This window comes from Leucopleurus acutus, assembly GCF_964270905.1.
Source record: "Leucopleurus acutus genome assembly, chromosome: 14".
Taxonomy (NCBI): Eukaryota; Metazoa; Chordata; class Mammalia; order Artiodactyla; family Delphinidae; genus Leucopleurus; species Leucopleurus acutus.
In genome coordinates this window covers 12028165-12048735 of record NC_139156.1, presented here as the reverse complement: position 1 = coordinate 12048735, position 20571 = coordinate 12028165, and the positions used below count along the sequence as shown (strand labels likewise).

The following is a 20571-nucleotide window of genomic DNA, read 5'->3' as shown; positions in this document are numbered from 1 at the left end:
GCACTTTTCCATTTTGATAGATACTGCCAAACTGCCTTTTAAAAAGGCTTCATTAGGGCTTCCCTGGTGGCGCAGTGGTTGAGAATCTGCCTGCCAGTGCAGGGGGCACAGGTTCGAGCCCTGGTCTGGGAAGATCCCATATGCCACGGAGCAACTAGGCCCATGAGCCACAACTACTGAGTCTGTGTGTCTGGAGCCTGTGCTCCCAACAAGAGAGGCCGCGATAGTGAGAGGCCCACGCGCCGCGATGAAGAGTGGCCCCCGCTTGCCGCAACTAGAGAAAGCCCTTGCACAGAAACGAAGACCCAACACCGCCAAAAATAAATAAATAAATAATTTTTTTAAAAAAAAGGCTTCATTAACATTTTTTCTTTAAATACATTAAACCCATATTAAACAAAATGGTATTTCCTAGTTAAATCAGAATGAACTACCGCAAACTCTATAAACAATTATGTTCATGTTGCTTTTATCTTTCGTATGAAATTCTAGAGTATGCAGCTGCCTTATTAAGGGTTTCTTTCCAATTGTCCCAGATGCCCAGCAAAGAAATCCAGGGAGTCTGTGAACTAGTTCTGGGCGTTCCACATGTGACTGTGGTTTTCACAGCCCCACAAATCACTGTTGAAAGACTAAGCCTGCAGCATCCACTACAGTACTGGACCCTGTGATGTTCCTCAGGGCATGGATCCTTGTGCTGATTTTTGTGGGGGACCCTGAATCTCTGAGGAACTCTTGCTCTGGCTCCTCAGAGAAACCAGTTGCCTCAGGAGCAGCAGGTTAGTAGGGCTGGTTTCAGGGTCCATCACCCCATGCACACAGACCCCGTGTCACTTTCTCTCCTTGGAGGTGTTGGGATCCCTTCAGGTGTCTGGCACATTTCCTCTTAAACTCCCAAACACAAAAGGAGGTGACTATATGTCTTAATCACAGATGTGGGAACTATTGCCCATCCAAGGAAGACTATCTAGGTGAACTCAATGGCCCCACCCCTTTACTGCAGAGATAATGACTCAAAGGTAATTTTCTCAAACTTCTCTGTTGTAAGAGAACGGGGGAAAGCCCTACAGAAATATAATATCCAGCAGAGCACTCCATATGTATCTAAAACTAATTGCCTAAGAGTAGCTATATTAGTTTGCTAGGGCTGCCATAACAAAGTACCACAGACTGGGTGGCTTAAACAACAGAAATTTAATTTTTCACCGTTCTGGAGGCTAGAAGTCCAGGAAAAAGGTGTCAGCAGGTTTGGTTCCTCCTGAGGCCTCTCTCCTTGGCTTGCACAGCCGCCTCTCTGGTCCTCGCGTGGCTTTTTCTCTATGTGAGCTCATCCCTGGTATCTTCTTGTGGGTCCAAATTTCCTCTTAAAAGGACACAGGTCAGATTGCATTAGAACCCACACTAACAGCCTCATTTTAACTTAATCACTTCTTTAAAGGCCCTATCTCCAAATAAGTCACATTGCAAGGTAATGGGGGTTAGGACCATGCTATATAACAATGGGTTATTTCAGCTCATATCAGTAGCTGCTATATGTGATTTTATATAGTTATCCTAGTTGACTGGGTGGCAGTGGCCTTCACTAAAAGCAGGTACTTAAGGCACAGATGATTGATGCAGGCTGATGTATTACTGGGCCTGTTAAAGGGAATCCACAAGAGGATCTGTTTTCCTTGTAAACACTTTTTCTGTAGAACCCCACTAGACATTTCAAAGGCCAATGAAACAGGAGTGCAAATGTCTGCTTGGCTTACAAACTGATTCTGACTCTGCATCCCACTCCTCAGCCCCCAATACTTGCGTATTTTCTGTGGGAACTAGAAATATTAACAACTATTTACTACAATAGTGAGCACAGGGAATCCAAAAGTGCATGCCCTCCAGGAGTTCAGTCTAATGGGAGAAACAGAAGAGCCATATACACACCTAAATATACACCAATCCTAGCTCTACGGCCAAATACTATTAGGCTTTGGAAGAGAGACAATGTAGTTTTGCCTGGGTTTAGGGAAGAAATCATACTTGAGACTTGATGATGAAGAATTTCTCAAGGTAAAGAGCAGGTAGAATGAGGAGACTTTTAAAATATAGCAGCACTGTAATGATACAGTAAAAAACAGGAAACAAACTTAATGTCCATCAACAGACAATGGAAATAATCATAGTTTCACATGCAAAATATCACTCAACAGTTAAAATTACTGAACCAGAGCTATAAATATTAACTTGGATAAATCATCACGCTGAGCCAAAAAAATAGAAGGAAAAAAGAAAAGCACTTTACGAACGAATACAAACAGCACGCCGTACCATGGGAGGCTGTGTAGCACGGTGACCCGGTATGTGGCTAGAATCCCACGGCCTGGTGTCACATCCTGGCACTGCCACTTGTTATCCTGAGCAAGTTGCATCTCCTTTCAGCTTTCTCACCTGTAAATTGGGGATCACAATTGGACTTACAGGCAGGGGTACTGTGAGGATTTATGGAAGTAATACAAGTAAAGCACGGAGAACAATGCCTGCCACCCAATAAATGTTAACTATTGTTGCAGTGGTATAAAGTTTTAGAAGGAGTATAATATTTTGTTGAGTGATACATATATCGAAGTTTAAAAACATACAGGAAAACAACAATTAACAAATTTAGAATAGTGGTTACCTCTGTAGGATAGGGAAGTTTAAGAGATTAAGGAAGAGAAGGAGAGTGCTTCAACTACATTTGTAATACTATGTTTCTTTTTACTTTATTATTTTTATTTTTTGACCCCTCCTCGAGGCATGTGGGATCTTAGTTCCCTGAGATCCAACCTGCTGCCCCTGAAGTGGAAGCACGGGGTCTTAACTACTGGACTGCCAGGGACGTCCTTGTAATACTTTATTTCTTAAGCTGGGTGGTAACCATATGTTTTTCTTAGATTGGTATGTGTGTATGAAATATGTCATATTAAAAATAAAAAATATTTTTAAAGATCAAATGAGATGAGGGTGGGATTGTATTCCTATAGACTCCAAAGAGTTTTCCCTGATTAGTTTTGTGTGATTTGGATTTAGAGAATCCGGAAGAAAAGATCCTGCAGCCACCCAAACTGTCTGGCTCCTTCCCATCATTCAGATCTTGGTTCAAATATCCCTTCCTGAGGGAATCCTTCTTAACACCCATTTCAGATCAGCGCACCCCTATCCACTCTCTAACAAACGGCACTATTTTATTGAATAGGCTTATCCCTCTGGGCTGTTTTAGTAAGTTCCCCATTGGAATGCTCTGTCTTAGTCAATACTATATTTCTAAAGACATTTTATTTTTATTTTTTAAATTAATTTATTTATGGCTGCGTTGGGTCTTCGTCGCTGTGCACGGGCTTTCTGTAGTTGCGGCGAGCGGGGGCTACTGTTCGTTGCAGTGCGCGGGCTTCTCATTACGGTGCCTTCTCTTGTTGCGGAGCATGGGCTCTAGGCGTGCGGGCTTCAGTAGCTGTGGCATACGGACTCAGTAGTTGTGGCTCGTGGCCTCCAGAGCGCAGGCTCAGTAGTTGTGGCGCACGGGCTTAGTTGCTCCGCGGCATGTGGGATCTTCCTGGACTGGAACCCATGTCCTCTGCATTGGCAGGCGGACTCTTAACCACTGCACCACCAGAGAAGTCCTAAAGCCATTTTAAATCCTCAATTATTTTTTTTGTTTTGGATGGCTGGATGAATAAGGGACTGAATGAATGGAGTCCATTCCTTCATCCTCAGGACGCCTCTTTTGAGCCAGACTGGAGGGCAGAGGTAGAATGAGGAAAGCCTGAAGAGAAGAGCGAAAATTGGCGTGGGCTGAGGAGGGAGCGGAATGAAGATCTGGAGCAGAGAAATGAGGGAGATCTCTGAGGGTGAGGAGCCTGCGGTGAAGGTGAACGGAGGGGCACACCCCTGGCAGAGCGCGGCGGAGGCGGGGCCCTCCAGTGCGGGGGCGGGGCCTGGAGGGAGGGAGGCGGGGCGGGAGCCTGCGGGCGGGCGGATCCCGAAGAGAGGCGGAGCTTATGAGCAGAGAGCTGGGAGCGGTGCTCTGCGGCTGCGGCGGCGGCGGTGGCGGCGGAAGATGGCTGCAACTGAGGCTGCGGACCCTTTGCTGATGCTCGGAGTCGGGCTGATCGGTGAGGAGGAAGGCGCCCTGCCCCGCAGGCCCGCACCCAGTTCTGACTTCGCCTGGGCCCGGGACTGCCGCTGCTCCCGCGGTCCCCGGCACCGCCCGCGGTGGGGAGGGCGCGGCCCCCTCCATGTTGGGCCTGGGCTAGGGGCTGCAGGGCCCGACCTCCTCGGCGCAGGGCCCCGGCCTGCCGCTCTGGGCCCGGGCGCCCGCGGCCTTGTGTGGGGCCTGCCGGGCCGGGAGGCGGGGCCGGGTACCCTGGAGGCCTCCTAGGCTCTGGGAGGGAGCTCCTCCTGGACGCCCCGGGCTACAGAGGAGCCGGGACGTGGAGGTGACCGAGCCGCGTAGGCGAGTCGCCGGTCATGAAGAGAGGAGCTTGCAGGCCGCGCGTTTGTGAGGCTGCAGGGCCGGGGTCCCTCCGAACGAGGGAGAGCCACGCGTGACTGCCAGCCCGGCGCCCGTCTGGCCCCGGTCATGTGATCGAGCGATTCCAGACGCGGTGGCCAACTGCCAGCCCGGGGTGCTGCACGTTATGCATGGATTGTTTCCCGTTTGACTCTCACCTCGGCTCCAGGGGATCTGGGTAATGTTTGATGCCCACTTTACGCAGCAGGTGGCGGCCCAGGGTGTCATTTGTGCAAGAACGCACATTAGGAAGTGGCAGACCCAGGATGGGGGACCCTGCAGTCTAGCCCCAGAACCCCAACTCATACCAGTGGAGAACTGCATCCTAAGACAGAGGTCGTGCATATGACACAGGTGTCTACATAATCACAGTGGGTGGAATCCCAGTTCGTTCTGAGGAATTAATGGATATGGAAGTGCGTTGGGATCTTTGGGCAGTCTGGAGTGTGTGCCTGAACCTGGTGCAGAGTTTTTGAAGCAACCATTCATCCAACAGCGACAGTGAGCACGGGGTTGCTTGAATGAACTTCTGTCGGTTCCCTGAGTGCCATTGTTCTTTGAGAAAGTATTCTGAGATTTTTATATACCCCTAAACCCTAGTACACAAGCACATTGCTTGGATCTAGCAAAACTGGCGGAAACGCGGCGAAATGTTGCTGATTATTTTCACTGTATCAAAGGAGTGCGTTTATCTGGGAACGGCTTCCTGTGCTCATCTCTAATGTGATTTTTTAAAACTGTTTCAAAGCAAAACCTAAGTACCTCAGGCATCTTAGTCCTTCTTGAAGGTACCTCGGAATTAAGGCTGAATTAAACTCTGACTTTATCTGGTAACAGCAAAGAAAAAGATGGCTTATCGTATTTTCAATTCAGTTTTTTTTATTTTTCATGTCGACATGAATTTAAAAGGGATTTGCTTAAAAATAAGTGGCGGGGAGCTCCTTACCCTTATGAACCGAGGAGTGCCAGGTGTTGATAACTGCTGAAGCTGTGGGATGGAGGCTCATTTTATCATTCTACTTTTTTTAATACTTGCTATTTTCCATAATAAAAGGGTTTGTTTTTAAGTCTATAGATCAAAAACTGGATTTTTACTACTATATGTTCAGTTACTGTTTCTCAAACGTTTAGGCTATTTTTGCCTGGAGTAATTATTAGCAAATTGTTCCTATTTTGTTACTGAGGTGTTGACTTTGGTGAAACTACATATATGACTGTTTAACCATTATTATTAAAATTTTAAGTATAGAATGCATACTGTCAGTACATAGCATATGACAGAGATTTCACCATTTTCTTAATTTCCAGTTTTCAACAAACCCATCCATTCTATGTATTTATTAATGATCCTTCCAACTAGATTAAAAGGTAAAGTGTGGGAGGAGATAGGGAAGACCCCTAGCAAACCTCTAAGGCTACATTTTCATTCATGATTTGTTAGAAAAGCTTTTTACTGAGGTGGCCTAAAATTCAAGATCAGGAGAGCTAGCTAATGTAACCAGGAGAGGTAGGTGAGAATTGGGGGTTCTCACGTGCTCTGGGTTGCTTTGTAAAATGGGGTGTTAAAACTGATTCCACGAAGTGCTTCTGAGTAACCAATCAATTCACTTCCTTGCTGCTGTTTGACATTCTCACAGTGACCATCTTTCCACCGTAGAAAAGGACACAAATGGAGAAGTTCTGTGGGTGTGGTGTTATCCTTCCACGACAGCTACTTTAAGGAACCTACTGCTGAGAAAATGCTGCCTTACAGAGGAAAACAAACTTCTCCATCCCTTCGTCTTTGGTCAGTACAGAAGAACATGGTTTTATATCACAACAGTTGAAGTTCCAGATTCTTCCGTTTTGAAAAAGGTATGACTGTATGAGGGTCAAAAAACAAAAAATATTTTAAGTGATGTAAGATTCCAATAACCCTTAGCTTTAGACTTCATCATTCACAATACGCTTTGGAAAAATATTAAATATATGACTTTAATTGGGAATGTTCTCTTTCACATTTCACTCTCATTCATTGTATTTATTGGTGTATATTATTTGACTGACCTGGGGTTGGTATAGCGAAGCCTTTCCCAGGTTATACTTGGATGGAGTAGAAATGTAGAAGTATTTTCAAAGCCTGGACTCTGATTAAAAGTGGGAAGAAGTATTTTTCCATAACTAAAAACTATTTTAAAGGTTATAATTATCCTAGTTAAGAAAACCTTTTCATTTGTTTATGGATGATAAGGATATGTTAAGACTAGAAAGGATAATTGAGGAAATTCATGTGTTCTGTAGACTTTGTGTGTGTGTGTCATTTCATATGAATGCCATCAGGTGACAGACTAAAAACCAGTAAGTATGTGGTCGTTGTGCACTTTCCTAGTCCCACAGAGCCAGTGGCTTTTTCAGAGGAAAGAATATTGGAAAGAAGTGGCTGAGCTCCTGGTCGGTTTCTGGGTGGGGACTTCTTTTACAATTTCAGGGCTGATTTTATAGTCAATCTCCAGACAGTATGCAGCATGTCCAGTTTAAATGTAAGGAATTACGTTTAAAATAACAGGAAGGCAACAATTTAGAAACTGTAAGAGGTTTAAGATAAAACAGAGATTAGTAATTAGAAAATGTAAATTGCAGAAAGATACTCATTAATGGGAATAATAGGTATATGATTATCAGACATTTATACGTATAATAATAGAGGCATATAAATAAATGAAGGTTATTATAACAGTGCCCTTTAGCCTATATAGCATTTTACAGAGAATTGACTATTTTGGGAACTGTATGATTTTTACTGTATGAATTTTACTGAAACGTATTTTTGTTGTTTTCCATCCTTCTATTTCATTAGTGGAAAACAGTCCCTATGTGGTAGGTCTGATACGGCATTCTTAGTTCTGCTTTGTTGAGGGTAGGGGGGCTTAAATAAAAAGTCACATTTCTGATATTTTTGAAATATTTTTATGTTTTTGAGGAAATAACTCTAAAAATTAAATATATATGTATATATAATTTTTTTGTGTGTGTATATATACGTAAAAGTATAAAGAGGCAAGTGAGGACTTGGTACATTTTGGTCTTTTCTTTTTAATGCTGGTATGTCTTATATAAGAGGCTTGTTAGGATATAGTAATAAAGATTAATTCTATTAAAGTATCTTTAAAGAGTGTACTTTTGTTTGTTTGTTTTGGACAGGTGACTCATTTTTCTATTGTTCTGACCGCCAAAGATTTTAATCCAGAGAAATATGCCGCCTTCACTAGGATATTGTGTAGGTCTGTATGAAAACTGTATTAAATGCTAATATACAAAAATGAAGATCTTACTCAATAGTAATACAGCAGATTTCTACACTGAGGAAGCATATTTCAGCCTTCTGTTTCCCCAACTTAACCTTTACTGGCCCTACAAACACTGTTTTATAAAGAGGAACTTTGTCTTCTGCTTCCATGGTACTGCTCCTCTTATTAGGGAAAATGGTAGAGGGGAGGAGAAGAGGCAGTTTGCACAACTATTGTAATTTCTGGGTACTTTGAGTCACTTGCCACTTTTGGTCTGTTACTTCTGCTCGTTTCCAATCTGGAACTTTCCTTAGGATGGAAGTGGTAAGCTGGTTCATTTGTGGCAAGGTCTGTGTGTGGGAGTCATTTGGGGAAAGCTTAATGGGCATTTTGAATTATGCTAAAGCACAGGAAAATATTTCTTAGCTGGAATGCTGAGGAGCTGAGAAACTGATTTTTTGGTTAATCGTTAAACTGAAGGATAGACGCCTTCAGTTTCATCCTAGCCGTTGAAAAACTTTAACTAAAATATACAGTCTGCTTTTTTGCCTTGATAAGTATATCTGGTGGAATTAATGAAATCCGTCTTATATGTTAGGGATATTGGCTTTTTCTTTAATCAAGACTTTTTCAGGGTTTGGGGTTTTGGTTTTTTTCTAATATTGTTACTAGATAGAATTATAATTCTCAGTGTTATGTATTACTCTCAGCCCTCAGGTTTATGCCCAATAAGTAGGTTTTTTTTGGGGGGGTGGATAAGGGGAGTTGTTTCTGTTTTTCTCACCATAAGTCTGATATATGGTTGTCTTATTTGCAGTTTCTGTGTATGACCACGTGCACATGCACGCATGGGTGCACACACAGCGCAAGAATACAATCTTATCACCTAAGTGTTTCGGTTAGGTTGTATTTTGACAAAATGAAGCTTTATTGTTTTTGCAGTCAGCTGTGATAAGAAAGGCTTCTTGCTTTCAGTGAGATAAATTCCAGGTGTACGGCTTGCTGTGGAATATAAACAGTTTTCTGCAAATGCAGCACTGACACAAAGGGAGATGATTATTGTTAGAAGGGGCTCCATCCAGAAGCCGTGAACTAAAAACACTGCAAAGTTGTTTTTGAACAAACGTTGGACTCCCATTTCATTTGATTGAGTCAGGGTTAGGTTACTCAACTGAATTCACTGGGAAATGTTCTGGGGCCCAGAAGGCGAGGTTGCTTTAGACCCCACTTCCTGCCCAGGAGGAAGCCCAGAGGGTGTCTCCGCTTGTGCAGAGCTGTGGCTTTGTCACATTCCGGATTCTCTTCTCTGTCACAGTTACAAGAGAAATGAGGGCTCAAGCTATCGCCAGCCACCCGCTCTGACCCCACCCCTTACCGCACTTGAGTGCTTGCCCTAGCGCCTGTCCACGCTCACGTGCTCATGTGCACACACACTCACTCTCCCCGTGTGCACGTGTGCCTGTTCACACACACAGAGACAAGCACTGTTTTTTTTTCACTTTCCCTTTATTTTCTATTTTACTTTTATTGAGGTATAGTTGATTTACAAAGTTGTATTAGTTAGACTCACACTTTTTTTTGTTTTTTGTTTTTTTTGCGGTACGTGGGCCTCTCACTGTTGTGGCCTCTCCTGTTGCGGAGCACAGGCTCCGGACGCGCAGGCTCAGCGGCCATGGCTCACGGGCCCAGCCGCTTCGTGGCATGTGGGATCCTCCCAGACCGGGGCACGAACCCGTGTCCCCTGCATCGGCAGGCGGACTCTCAACCACTGCGCCACCAGGGAAGCTCTAGACTCACACTTTTTGATGGTGGTGAGGTGCTCCCTCCTGTTTCTGGTGAGAGGTGCCCTCCACAGTACGCTGCTCACGTGGCCATGGAAACCCGCATGGAGGGGTTCATTCCCCCTGTGGGATCTGGGTCCAGAGCCATGACCCCGTTCTATAATTTTAAATTTTAAAAAATAAATTTTATTTTATTTTAAAAAATTTAATAATTTGAATGGTGTTTTTTGGTTTCCTGCTTTGTTTTGGTGGTGGTAATGTAAGCACATCGTAAAAAGAAATGCAAATAATGCCGAAGAGTATACAGTGAACCCTAAGTCCCTTCCTTCCCCTCTTCCCTATCTCTAATTCTACCTACCGACTCCCCACCCCAAGGCAGCTCCTGGGCTTCCCTTCTCTATATCTTACTGGAGATATTTTCTTCATATATAAGCAAGTATATGGGGTTGACTGTTCTATATATATGATAGTTTACAATATTCATTGTTCTTTGCCTTTTTCCCCCAATTTATGCATTGAAATAATTTTAAAACACTGATGACTGACAAAATTTAGTAAGCAGTTAAATCACATGCTTTTTTCACTTAGTCTACAGTAAATATAGTTTTCAAGTGATCTTTCTTAAACAATTATTTTATTTTCGTCCCAATTTTCTATCCCTTCAGCTACTAAAATGCCCAAGTAGACCCAGTCCTGCTTCTCCAGAAGAATTTACATTTACTTACTTATAGGAAGATATTTCAGGGGAAAGGGCTGATTTCACATGTAAGCTGTAAATGTAGCCAGTTTCCTGTCAGCATTTTCTGGAAGTTTTAACTTGATGAATGTGTCTAGTGTGCATTTATCACCAGAAACTTAAAGGAGTTTGATTTCTTAATTATCTAAATACAGCTACCTCTGAGAACTCTGATAATAAATATAGGTTCTACACCTAATTACTGCTTTCTTTGTGAACCATGCATAAAACTCCTTTCTTGTCAGAGGATATCCAGCAATAAAACAGTTGTTATGACTAACAAAAACAGTTGTGAATGTAAGACATAAAAAGAGATAAGGATACAATGTTCTTGAGAACAGCAGGGCCTCAGAAAGTCCATAGTTCATTCTCCTGCCTAAGTGGACCACAGCAGGCCTCCCCAGATGTAACAATTCTGTGAATTGTTGAAGGTTGTTCAAGTGGTTGTTTTGTTTTTCTAATAGATTTTCTAATTAAATTTATAGAAGTAACCACATCATGAAAAGATTTAGGCATTCAGAGGTGTATTAGCAAGTTGGCTTAGATTCTTTAGAACGTACCCATACCTGGCCTCGGTGCGTTTCTCCAGGTGGTTCATGCTAACTAGTAGCACACGTGCTTTTTGTCCTTTCTCACAGAATGTACCTAAAACATGGGAGCCCAGTTAAGATGATGGAGAGTTACATCGCGGTTCTCACAAAGGGGATATGCCAGAGTGAAGAAAATGGCTCTTTCCTTAGCAAGGATTTTGATGCCCGAAAGGCATACCTTGCAGGCTCCATCAAAGGTAATAAATAAATAAAAAGAAGCAAAAAAGAAACAAAAACCCATCCTAGATGAGTCCCTCCCAGCAACAACAAAATCCCCAAGCCAAGGACAATCTGTCATTAGACTCTGTTATTTCATCTTTCCATATATTTTCATCTACATGATTATTTGTTTCCTATGCAGGAGGGTAGTTCAACTTCTACATTTCCTTATGTGGTTAGAACTCTGTCAGGAAAGCAGACTTCTGCGGTGTTTCTTTTCATATGATTGCAGCTGTTAAGACAGAAATGTACTTTCACCAGTGAACTAAAGTTCACGGGTCAAGGTCTCCACTGACTTCCATCATTTTCCTTTCCTTAGATCTTAGCAGTGACCTGTTCCACCTGGGGAGCTCAAGCCCCTGCCCCAGAGTTCCCATTCTAACTCCCCATCCCTCTCTCCTCGCTGGAAAGTCCAGCCTAGGGCTAAAGCGAGACATCAGGTCCTTAAAAGGGAGGAGAGGAGAACTCCTAGGGCGATGCTGGCCTTCTTTCTCATCCTCCCACAGCACCTGTCTTCACTCTTTTTTTTTGACCGTGTTGGATCTTCATTGCTGCGCACGGGCTTTTCTCTAGTTGTGGCGAGCGGGGGCTACTCTTTGTTGCGGTGCGCAGGCTTCTCGTTGCAGTGGCTTCTCTTGTTGCGGAGCATGGGCTCTAGGCACGCGGGCTTCAGTAGTTGTGGCTCGCGGGCTCTAGAGCACAGGCTCAGTAGTTGTGGCTCACGGGCTTAGTTGCTCTGCGGCATGTGGGATCTTCCCAGACCAGGGATCGAACCTGTGTCCCCTGCATTGGCAGGCAGATTCTTACCCACTGCGCCACCAGGGAACTCCTGTCTCCACTTTTGATCCTACTGTTTTATATGGTTTCTAAGCATCCCTGTTGAGGTGTTAGGTGTTTGTCCAGCTGTCTCACAAGGACTTATGCAATGATGTGTATGTGGGTTTGGGAGGGGGTCAGTGAACATTTTTTAAAATTTAAGTTTGCACGACACCGAGGATGGTGGTTCCCTTCATATAATTCCACTTTCTTGTGAGTCTGGCTTCATCTGTGCATCCAGCATACTGTCCCTTGAGGGAGCAGGTGTAGCTACTGTAACGCCCATCCTGGGGAGCAGATGTATGAATTGATATGCCCATCCACCAAATAAGGTGCTTCTGTACTTATAACATTTACCTAAATTTATTCTGGGTTGAAAATAATTTTGCATTCATACAAGAATAATTTCCAGTAAAAACCTGATTTCCTTGTATAATGTTTAATGCAGTAACATAATTATTTTTGTTTTAAGACATTGTATCTCAGTTTGGAATGGAAACTGTTATCTTACACACAGCACTGATGCTAAAGAAAAGAATTGTCGTCTATCACCCCAAAATAGAAGCTGTTCAGGAGTTTACCAGGTATGGTCTCTTATCATTAAAAAGTGTAACCTTTTTTGTTTGTTTTTTTTTTTTGTGGTACGCGGGCCTCTCACTGTTGTGGCCTCTCCTGTTGCGGAGCACAGGCTCCGGACACGCAGGCTCAGCGGCCATGGCTCACGGGGCCTAGCCGCTCTGCGGCATGTGGGATCTTCCCAGACCAGGGCACGAACCCGTGTCCCCTGCATCAGCAGGTGGACTCTCAACCACTGTGCCACCAGAGAAGCCCAAAAAGTGTAAACTTTGTTGGCAGCCACTTTGGGGCCCTCTGTGTCACTGTGTACCCTGTTCTTTGCACACTGGTATAAACAGGCTGAGTTAGGTTGGGGGTGAAATACCATTTTGGTGTAATGTTTTAGTTTAGATTGAGTAGTTCAAGGTTACTGAATTTGAACAGATTCTTCTTTAAATTTTGAAATATGAATATTTTGGAGCGGGGAGTTTGCAAACTTTCCCTTGCCAGAGAGTAAATATCTTAGGCTTGTAGCCATATGCTCTCTGTCCCGACTACTTAACTGCCACAGGTTGCATAAAAGCAGCCATGGACAGTACATACGTAAATGAATGAGCTCGGCTATGTTCCAGTAAAATCTTATGTGCAAAGACGGGCATGGGCCATAGTTGCCTGACCCCTGGGCCATAGTTGCCTGACCCCTGTTTTAGGTAAGTTGTTTCTTCCATTCAATTTTATTACAGACTGTATTATTTATATAATAAACATAGTTTGTTTTGCTTTCCTTGCCAAATCGAACTTGGATTCTTCTTTAAAAGCAGGGGAACTAGTATTTATGCTGTTTACCGTATGCCAGGCATTGTATAAGTCACCTTAAATTATTAACTTTACTCATGACAAGAACCCTGGGAGGAAGTGTTACTGCCCTGTTTATAGATTAGAAGATGGAGGCTAAGGGTGAGATATTGAGAAGAAGAAAGACTTGCTAGTCAGAAGGACCTGGGTTAAGGTCCTGGGAGGCAACTTTTTAGCCTTGTGACCACATAAAGTGTACGTAACGTTTCTACGCCTCAGTTTCTTTATCTGTAAAATGAAGATGGTAATACCTGCCTCGTTAGCTTGGTTTCAGAATTGGAAATAATTTGTGTATCATGCTCAGCATGTACCTTGTCCATAGTGGGCACTCTAGAGACGATCATTGTTATTATGATTGATTGCCTTAGATCTTAGGTAACGGGACCAGAGTTTTTGCCCGGCTCTGACTCCCAAACCTTGTATTTTTCCACCCAATTACCCTTTTCCTCTCCATTTATGCTTCTGAAACTGGAGTGTCCACAGCTTCTGAGATATGTACCAGGCCACCAGGGGGTTCACAAAACCACAGATAAATTCGGCCCATACTTCTTCCTGAATGAAGTAGCTGTTTTATTGGAAGTTTCTTAAAAACTTCCTTGGAAGTTTTTTGGAAGTTTCTTAAAAAAAACTTATTTTTGTATAAAAACAAGCACAAAGTAGTTTGCAAGTTTGGCTGGAATTTTAAATATGAAATGCGAGACTTCAAAAAAATTTCTTGCTTGCAGGGCCCACTTTGGACTTTACCCTCAGGCTCCCTCCATGGCAGTCTGCAGAGTGGGCGTTGGGAGGAACACTTCAGAAGCATCCTTCCTTGCCACCATGGAGATCTTTTGAAACTTTACCTTGAGCTTTTTGTAGCCAATCTGACCCAACAGTCGGTGTTTAATACATTGCATTACTTTACTTTGAAGCCTGGAGGAGGTGTTGGTATGTTTAGGGCTTGTTCTCCCTCTGCATCTGGTAGCCAGTTTCCTCCCCCAGAAGACGAGGGAAGAGGATGGGCTGAGTCTCAGGTGTGGGCTGGCAACCATCTGTGTTCTCACCTTGACCCCAGGACTCTGCCTGCCCTGGTGTGGCATCGACAGGACTGGACCATACTTCACTCCTACGTGCACCTGGATGCCGATGAGCTGGAAGCCCTGCAGATGTGCCCAGGTAGACAGCAGGCTCCCAGGGGATGAGAAGCTCAGCTTTACCAGTGTTGTTTGTTTGGGGGGATTTTTTTTTTTTTTTAAGTGCATTCCTAAGGGGCATACTGATCTTTTTTTTTTTTTTTTTTGGTAAATGCGTTTTTTTTCCCTTAAAAAGTTTTTTTAATTAAAAGAAAAAATTGTGCACCTGAAACTAACACAACATTCTAAATCAACTATATTCCAATAAAAATTATAAAGTACAAAAAAAATTGTGGTAAAATACACATCACATAAAAGTTACCCTCTTTTTTTTTTTGGCCGTGCCTCATGGCTTATGGGATCTTAGTTCCCCGGTCAGGGATCGAACCCACGTCCCCTGCACTGGAAGGCGGATTCTTAACCACTAGACCACCAGGGAAGTCCCTAGAAATCTTAATTTTAATGTGTTGGGATTTTTTAGGCTTTTATGATTTTATTTTTTATATTTTGTTTAAGAAAAGTTCTATCCCAACAGTAGAAAGGTATTCTCCTATATATTCTAGTAAAAATTTTTAAAGCTTTTCATCCCCATTTAAGTCTTTAATCTGCCTGGCATTACTATTTTTTGTAGGGTGTGGGTTTGGGATCTGGTTCCATTTTTTTCCATTTGGATAGCAACTTGGCTCAGGAACACTTATAGAATAGTGTCCCCTCTCCAGGAATCTGCAGTATCATTTCATTTCATTGATTGATTGATTGATTGATTTATGGCTGTGTTGGGTCTTTGTTGCTGCGCGCGGGCTTTCTCTAGTTGCCGCGAGCGGGGGCTGCTCTTCGTTGTGGTGCGCGGGCTTCTCATTGCGGTGGCTTCTCTTGTTGTGGAGCACAGACTCTAGAGCGCAGGCTTGTGTTGTAGGAGCTCTGGCCAGGAGCCTGGATAACCAAATATACATTTCTTATTATATCACAATATTACAGCCCCTTTATTTCCCAAATGATGGAAGAATTATGGTGTGTATTAGTCAAGGAAGCGAGTCATCATGCAATAAACATTTGTTAAGCACCTAGTATATGCTGAGGTCTTGGCAAGTTGCCGTATTATATAAGACAAGACGCTTTTCCTCAGTGACTTTATGATCCAATTGGCAAGAAGAAATTGAAACTGAGCGGGGCCCTATGGGCCTCCCAGGCACGGAGGCCTTTTTGTCCCCCATTTTTTGTAGACAAGACTCCAGCCTCCATGACTTTCCCTGAGTTCCAAAGGGCAGATTCGAACAGTTGCAAACCAAGGGAGGAGCAGCCAGGTCACCACCTCTAACTGCAGGAGACTACAGAGATCTTCTGTGAAGATCCAAATTGGCTTCGGCCATTTTCAGCTTCTTCCCCACCTCTGGAGTCCGTCTCCAGCAAGGGTCCTTCTGCCCAGTGCCATTCAAGCCAATAGAATGAGTTTTCGTTTCGGAAGCAAAGGAAAGCTTCATCCTTTGATCAAAGAATGGAGAGGTCTCAGCTGGTGCATCCACGCTCTCCCCCGCAAACCGGGGTCGGGGCTGTTTTACAGGGATCTCGTTTTGTGGGTGGGACAGCAGAGCTCTCGCAAGTTGCCTGCAGGGCTCACGCTCCAGGTGCCAGTGCCGGGCCGCAGTCTCTCTGCACATGGCCCACCACTGCCATCTTGAGCTCCAGGTTTTTGATTTTGTTGCTGCTGCTGTTTTTTTAAAAATATATAAATTTATTTATTTATTATTTTTGGCTCTGTTGGGTCTTTGTTGCTGCACGTGGGCTTTCTCTCTAGTTGCGGCGAGCAGGGGCTACTCTTCGTTGCGGTGCGCGGGCTTCTCATTGCGGTGGCTTCTCGTTGCAGAGCACGGGCTCTAGGCACGCTGGCTTCAGCAGTTGTGGCATGGGGGCTCAGTAGTTGTGGCTCACAGGCTTAGTTGCTCCGCGGCATGTGGGATTTTCCTGGACTAGGGCTTGAACCCGTGTTCCCTGCATTGGCAGGTAGATTCTTAACCACTGCACCACCAGGAAAGTCCGCTGCTGTTGTTTCTTAAATGTTGTCACTTGGTGAAGTAAAAAATTGGTCCTCAAAAAAAAAAATTTTTTTTTTTTTTTTTTTAATCATACTGCTGTGTGAAATCCAAAGTCTGGGAACCATTGTCTTAACACCAATTCCAGAAGTCTGCTAATTCTTGAGTTGCCCTGATTCCTGTAGCATTTATTGTATCAGATCTGAAATTGGGGAAGATGATGCTGTTTCCACCATGCTATCCCTGAGGAACCCGAGTGTTTGGCTATGACTTTCCTGTTGACAGAGACCTAGGGGGGACAGTGGTCAAGAGAATCCTTGCTGCCTGCTGCCTCCTCTGTCATTCTTGACCCAAATAACGATGACTGAAAAGCAGATGCTTTGCTTCAGCCTTCCTCCTTGACACTGAAACCTAGTTTTGGAACATTTTGAGTTGCTTGAGTTTCTTCAGGCAATTGGCAAAAATGTCATCTTAATAAATGCCACGGGATATAGCTAAAATGCCCTGGATGAATAAAGCAGAGAAGAAAAGCAGCTGATGAGCTTTTAGACTCACTCCTTTCTTGGTATGTTCACAATGTGATTTCTTCCTACTCTAGTAACGCTGGTCCCCTCTGTAATGCAGGTTACGTCGCTGGATTTGTAGACTCGGAGGTGAGCAATAGATCTGACCTGTATGATGTGTTTGTGAATCTGGCAGATGGTGAGATTACCATTGCCCCGCTTGCAAAAGGTTAGTTCTCTGTTCTGTTCTGTTGACACAAGATGTAAGCCAAGCAGTTGTATTTTTTTAGGCTGATTCTCCCTTTTGAAGGCCTGCTTCACCTGTTGTGCTGGAGGGATTTTTCTGTTTCTAGAACACAGCATTCATGTTAATAGACCTGACCCTTTTAGGGATACATCTGAGTGCTTACGCTGTACGGTTATATGTTAATAAGATAAATGGTCTGTTTGTCTTGTTTCTTCAGTTTCATATTCAAACAAGGTGTATTTGTTATCTATTGCTGCATAAGAGATGACTTCTAAACTTAGTGATTTAAAATAGCAAATACTTATCTCACAGTTTTGGTGGGCAGGAATTTATGAGTGACTTAGCTAGGAGGTTCTGATTCAGGGTCTCTCATGAGGTTTTAATCAAGATATTGCCAGGCCTGCAGTCAAATGAAGGCTCAACTGGGGCTAGAGAATCCATTTCCAAGCTGACTCACATGGCTGTTGACAGGAGGCCTCACCACATGGGCCTTTCCATAGGGCAGCTTGAGTGTTCTCACCACGCGTCTGCTGGTCTCCCCAACAGTGAGCAATTCAAGAGAGGGGGGACCACAGTGCCTTCTGTGACCTAGTCTAGGAAGTCATACATGATCACTTCCTCCACATTCTATTTGTTAAAGCAAGTCATTAAGGGAGAAGAATTAGACTCCACCTTATAAAGGAAGGAGTATCAAAGTGTGTGCAGACATTTGTCACCACACGAGGGTTGAACATGACTCCCGTGTGGAAAATCTTTTTGAAGGATGTCTCAGTAAGCAGCAGGGAATGAGAGTATTCTTGGGGCTAATGACCAAGAAAGGGTGTTCTAGTGTCATAGGGTCATCTCTGGCAACTGTAAATTATCCTAAATTACAGCTGCACAGAGTAGAAAAGATTGGGTTAAATACGTTTTGAGCCTAGGACACTATGAGGTATTGGTTTTAGACAGGAATTACAGATATCAGCTTTTGTAGTGTCATTTATCTTTCTCCTAAAAGTGGGAGCAGCTGAATGCCAGCCAATTAGGGATTTTTGTTAGCTAGGTTCTGATAATGTGAGGTTTTATCTAGCAACCTCAAATTAGTAGAACCAGAACTTGTTTTCGCTTTGAAATTACAAATATAATAAATATTCATGGTGGAAAATTCAAAATATAGTATCAGGTCTTTAGGGGATATTGCCTTTTGTAAAGCCGGAGTGATAGAAAACTAGCTGTAGCCGGGGCCACTGAAACTGCTGAAGCGTTAGGACTGGAAAGCCTGGCAACTCCCTGCTGCCCTCTGCTGCTCTGAGTCTATAAAACGGGCTCATCCCAGTGGAGTTTGTCCCTCACGAGTAACAAACAGAAATTTTTGTTAACCTTCTGGCTGCAGAAAATAGCAGTGTATATAATTAATGTAACTTGGGTTGTTGCCTTAGCTCGTTTCTAAGGGCCTTTACACAGTGAATGTTGAGCTGCTTCTGCAGAACTGACAGGAAGTGCTGCTTTCACAATATCCCTGCCGGAAAGATAAACGTGAATTCTCAACTGTGAAGACCTGGACAGGAAAGTCAGGCTGTTTGCTGGCTTACAATCACAACCCATAGGCAGTCAGATTTCATTAGGTTTTGTCTAGAAAGAAAAATAATTCTTATCAGAATTTTGGTTTGGTGGTGGTGTATTTTTATTTTGGACATGAAGTATATAAATCATGATCATGCCTTACCTCCTATTGTGTCACCATATTTGTGTGTAGTAATAAGATGGAAATGGGGGGTTGTCAGTTGCTTTTTGAAAATTCCCTCTGTGTGATCGTTCAAGTTTCCAGATAGATGATTACTTTTCATTATGTAAACATCTAAATATTTTTCTTGATCTCACCAGAGGCCATGACAATGGGCAAACTACATAAAGAAATCGGTCAGTTAATTGTCCAGTCGGCAGAAGATCCAGAGAAATCAGACAGTCAAGTTATACAGGTAATGCCTTAATCTTCCCACTGACTGAGTCTCGAAACAGCATCGCTGGGCAGCGGCTGGTTATCTGCTGTTCACGGGCACAGAGTGAAGTTACTGCGGAGGCCAGTGGGCAGCTGCTGAGATGAGGTCTGCAGGATTGGCCCTGGCGAAGATGAGCCAATGAGTTATCAGGCTCCAGGGAAAGACGGACAGAGGGCGTTGGTGCCAAAGCCAAGCGTTTATAGTGAAAGATGTGATTGCCAGGTGGTGAGAGGGGCCATAGGGTTTGGCGGGGACCCGCCAGCAGCACTGTCCTTTCTCTTCGGTGCTGTGGCTGGGAGGAGTGGGCAGGTTTTTTCCCGAGAACCCAAACACTGAGACTGTCTTACCGGACAGATGGTCATTGCCCACCCATTGCCCTGTCAACATTAGAGGGAAAACAATGTTAGTGAAATGTGTAAATTTGAGTTTTGTATTACTGTGTTTTTCATGGACTAAAAGGGATACACAGATGACTCAGTATAATGTATGATGAGAGTGCCTACCATGTTGTACAGGTTCACAGTATTTGAATAAGTTAATGATGTCAGCAAACCAGGAGAAAGACATGACTTTAAGGCGAGCTCAGCCACCCGAGGGGAATGTCAGTCAGTGAAGGGGAATAAAGCCCATGCGACAGGTGCTGGGTCACTCATCCCAGGCAGGAGGGGACTTTGGGGAGAGATTTGTTCTAAAAACAATAGCAGTTCCTCAAAAAGTTACACATAGCATTAACATAGATTTGGTAATTCTACTTCCGGGTATATATCAAAAACTGCAAGCAGGAACTCAAATAGATATTTGTGCACCCGTGTCCCACAGCAGCATTATTCACAATGGCCAAAAGGTGAAGACAACCCAGATGTCCATCAGCGGATGAATGGAAAAAATGTAGTACATACACGTGGTGGAATATTACTCAGCCTTAGAATGAAGTTCTGACACGTGCTACCACGTGTATGAACCTTGAAAACATGTTAAGTGAAATAAGCCAGTCAAAAAGGACAAATATCGTGATTCCATTCATATGAAGTACCTAGAATAGACCAATTCACAGAGTCAGAAAGCACAATGGTCATCGCCAGGGGCTGGGGAGATGCCGGTGGGGAGTTGCTGTTTAATGGGTACGGAGTTTTGGTTTGGGATGATGGAGAAGTTCTGGGATGGACAGTGGCGATGGTTGCACAATACTGTGAACGCACTTGAAACGCCACTAAGTTGCACACACTTTAAAAATGGTTAACCCCGCCCCCACCGATCCCACCGTCACCGCTGCTCAAAATTAACCATGACATGTATTTTTTGTTGTTTCATTTTTTATAATTTATAAAGTTAGTCTGATAAACTTAAAAAA

General features: G+C 43.6%; 2 protein-coding genes across 5 annotated transcripts in view; one reads left to right on the top strand and one right to left on the bottom strand.

The window, feature by feature from the left end:
• The first annotated feature begins 4020 nt into the window (after positions 1 to 4020).
• Positions 4021 to 20571, top strand: part of DENND10 (DENN domain containing 10) — a 19209-nt gene continuing 2658 nt past the window's right edge. For 2 of the 4 annotated variants that reach the window (XM_082854562.1, XM_082854561.1), the window contains exons 1-8: positions 4657 to 4709; positions 6169 to 6385; positions 7712 to 7791; positions 10953 to 11101; positions 12412 to 12523; positions 14404 to 14504; positions 17116 to 17223; positions 19105 to 19199. In XM_082854562.1, the coding sequence (XP_082710688.1) occupies positions 4663 to 4709; positions 6169 to 6385; positions 7712 to 7791; positions 10953 to 11101; positions 12412 to 12523; positions 14404 to 14504; positions 17116 to 17223; positions 19105 to 19199 (909 nt within the window). In that variant the 5' untranslated portion in view covers positions 4657 to 4662. Of the gene's footprint in view, positions 4134 to 4656; positions 4710 to 6168; positions 6386 to 7711; positions 7792 to 10952; positions 11102 to 12411; positions 12524 to 14403; positions 14505 to 17115; positions 17224 to 19104; positions 19200 to 20571 lie in introns of those variants that run through there. The other 2 variants (XM_082854563.1, XM_082854564.1) reach the window with 2 other exon arrangements.
• SFXN4 (sideroflexin 4) overlaps positions 19270 to 20571 on the bottom strand; it is a 24194-nt gene continuing 22892 nt past the window's right edge. The window contains exon 14 of the mRNA XM_082854566.1: positions 19270 to 19341. The gene's annotated coding sequence lies outside the window, so the exon portion shown is untranslated. The remainder of the gene's footprint in view (positions 19342 to 20571) is intronic.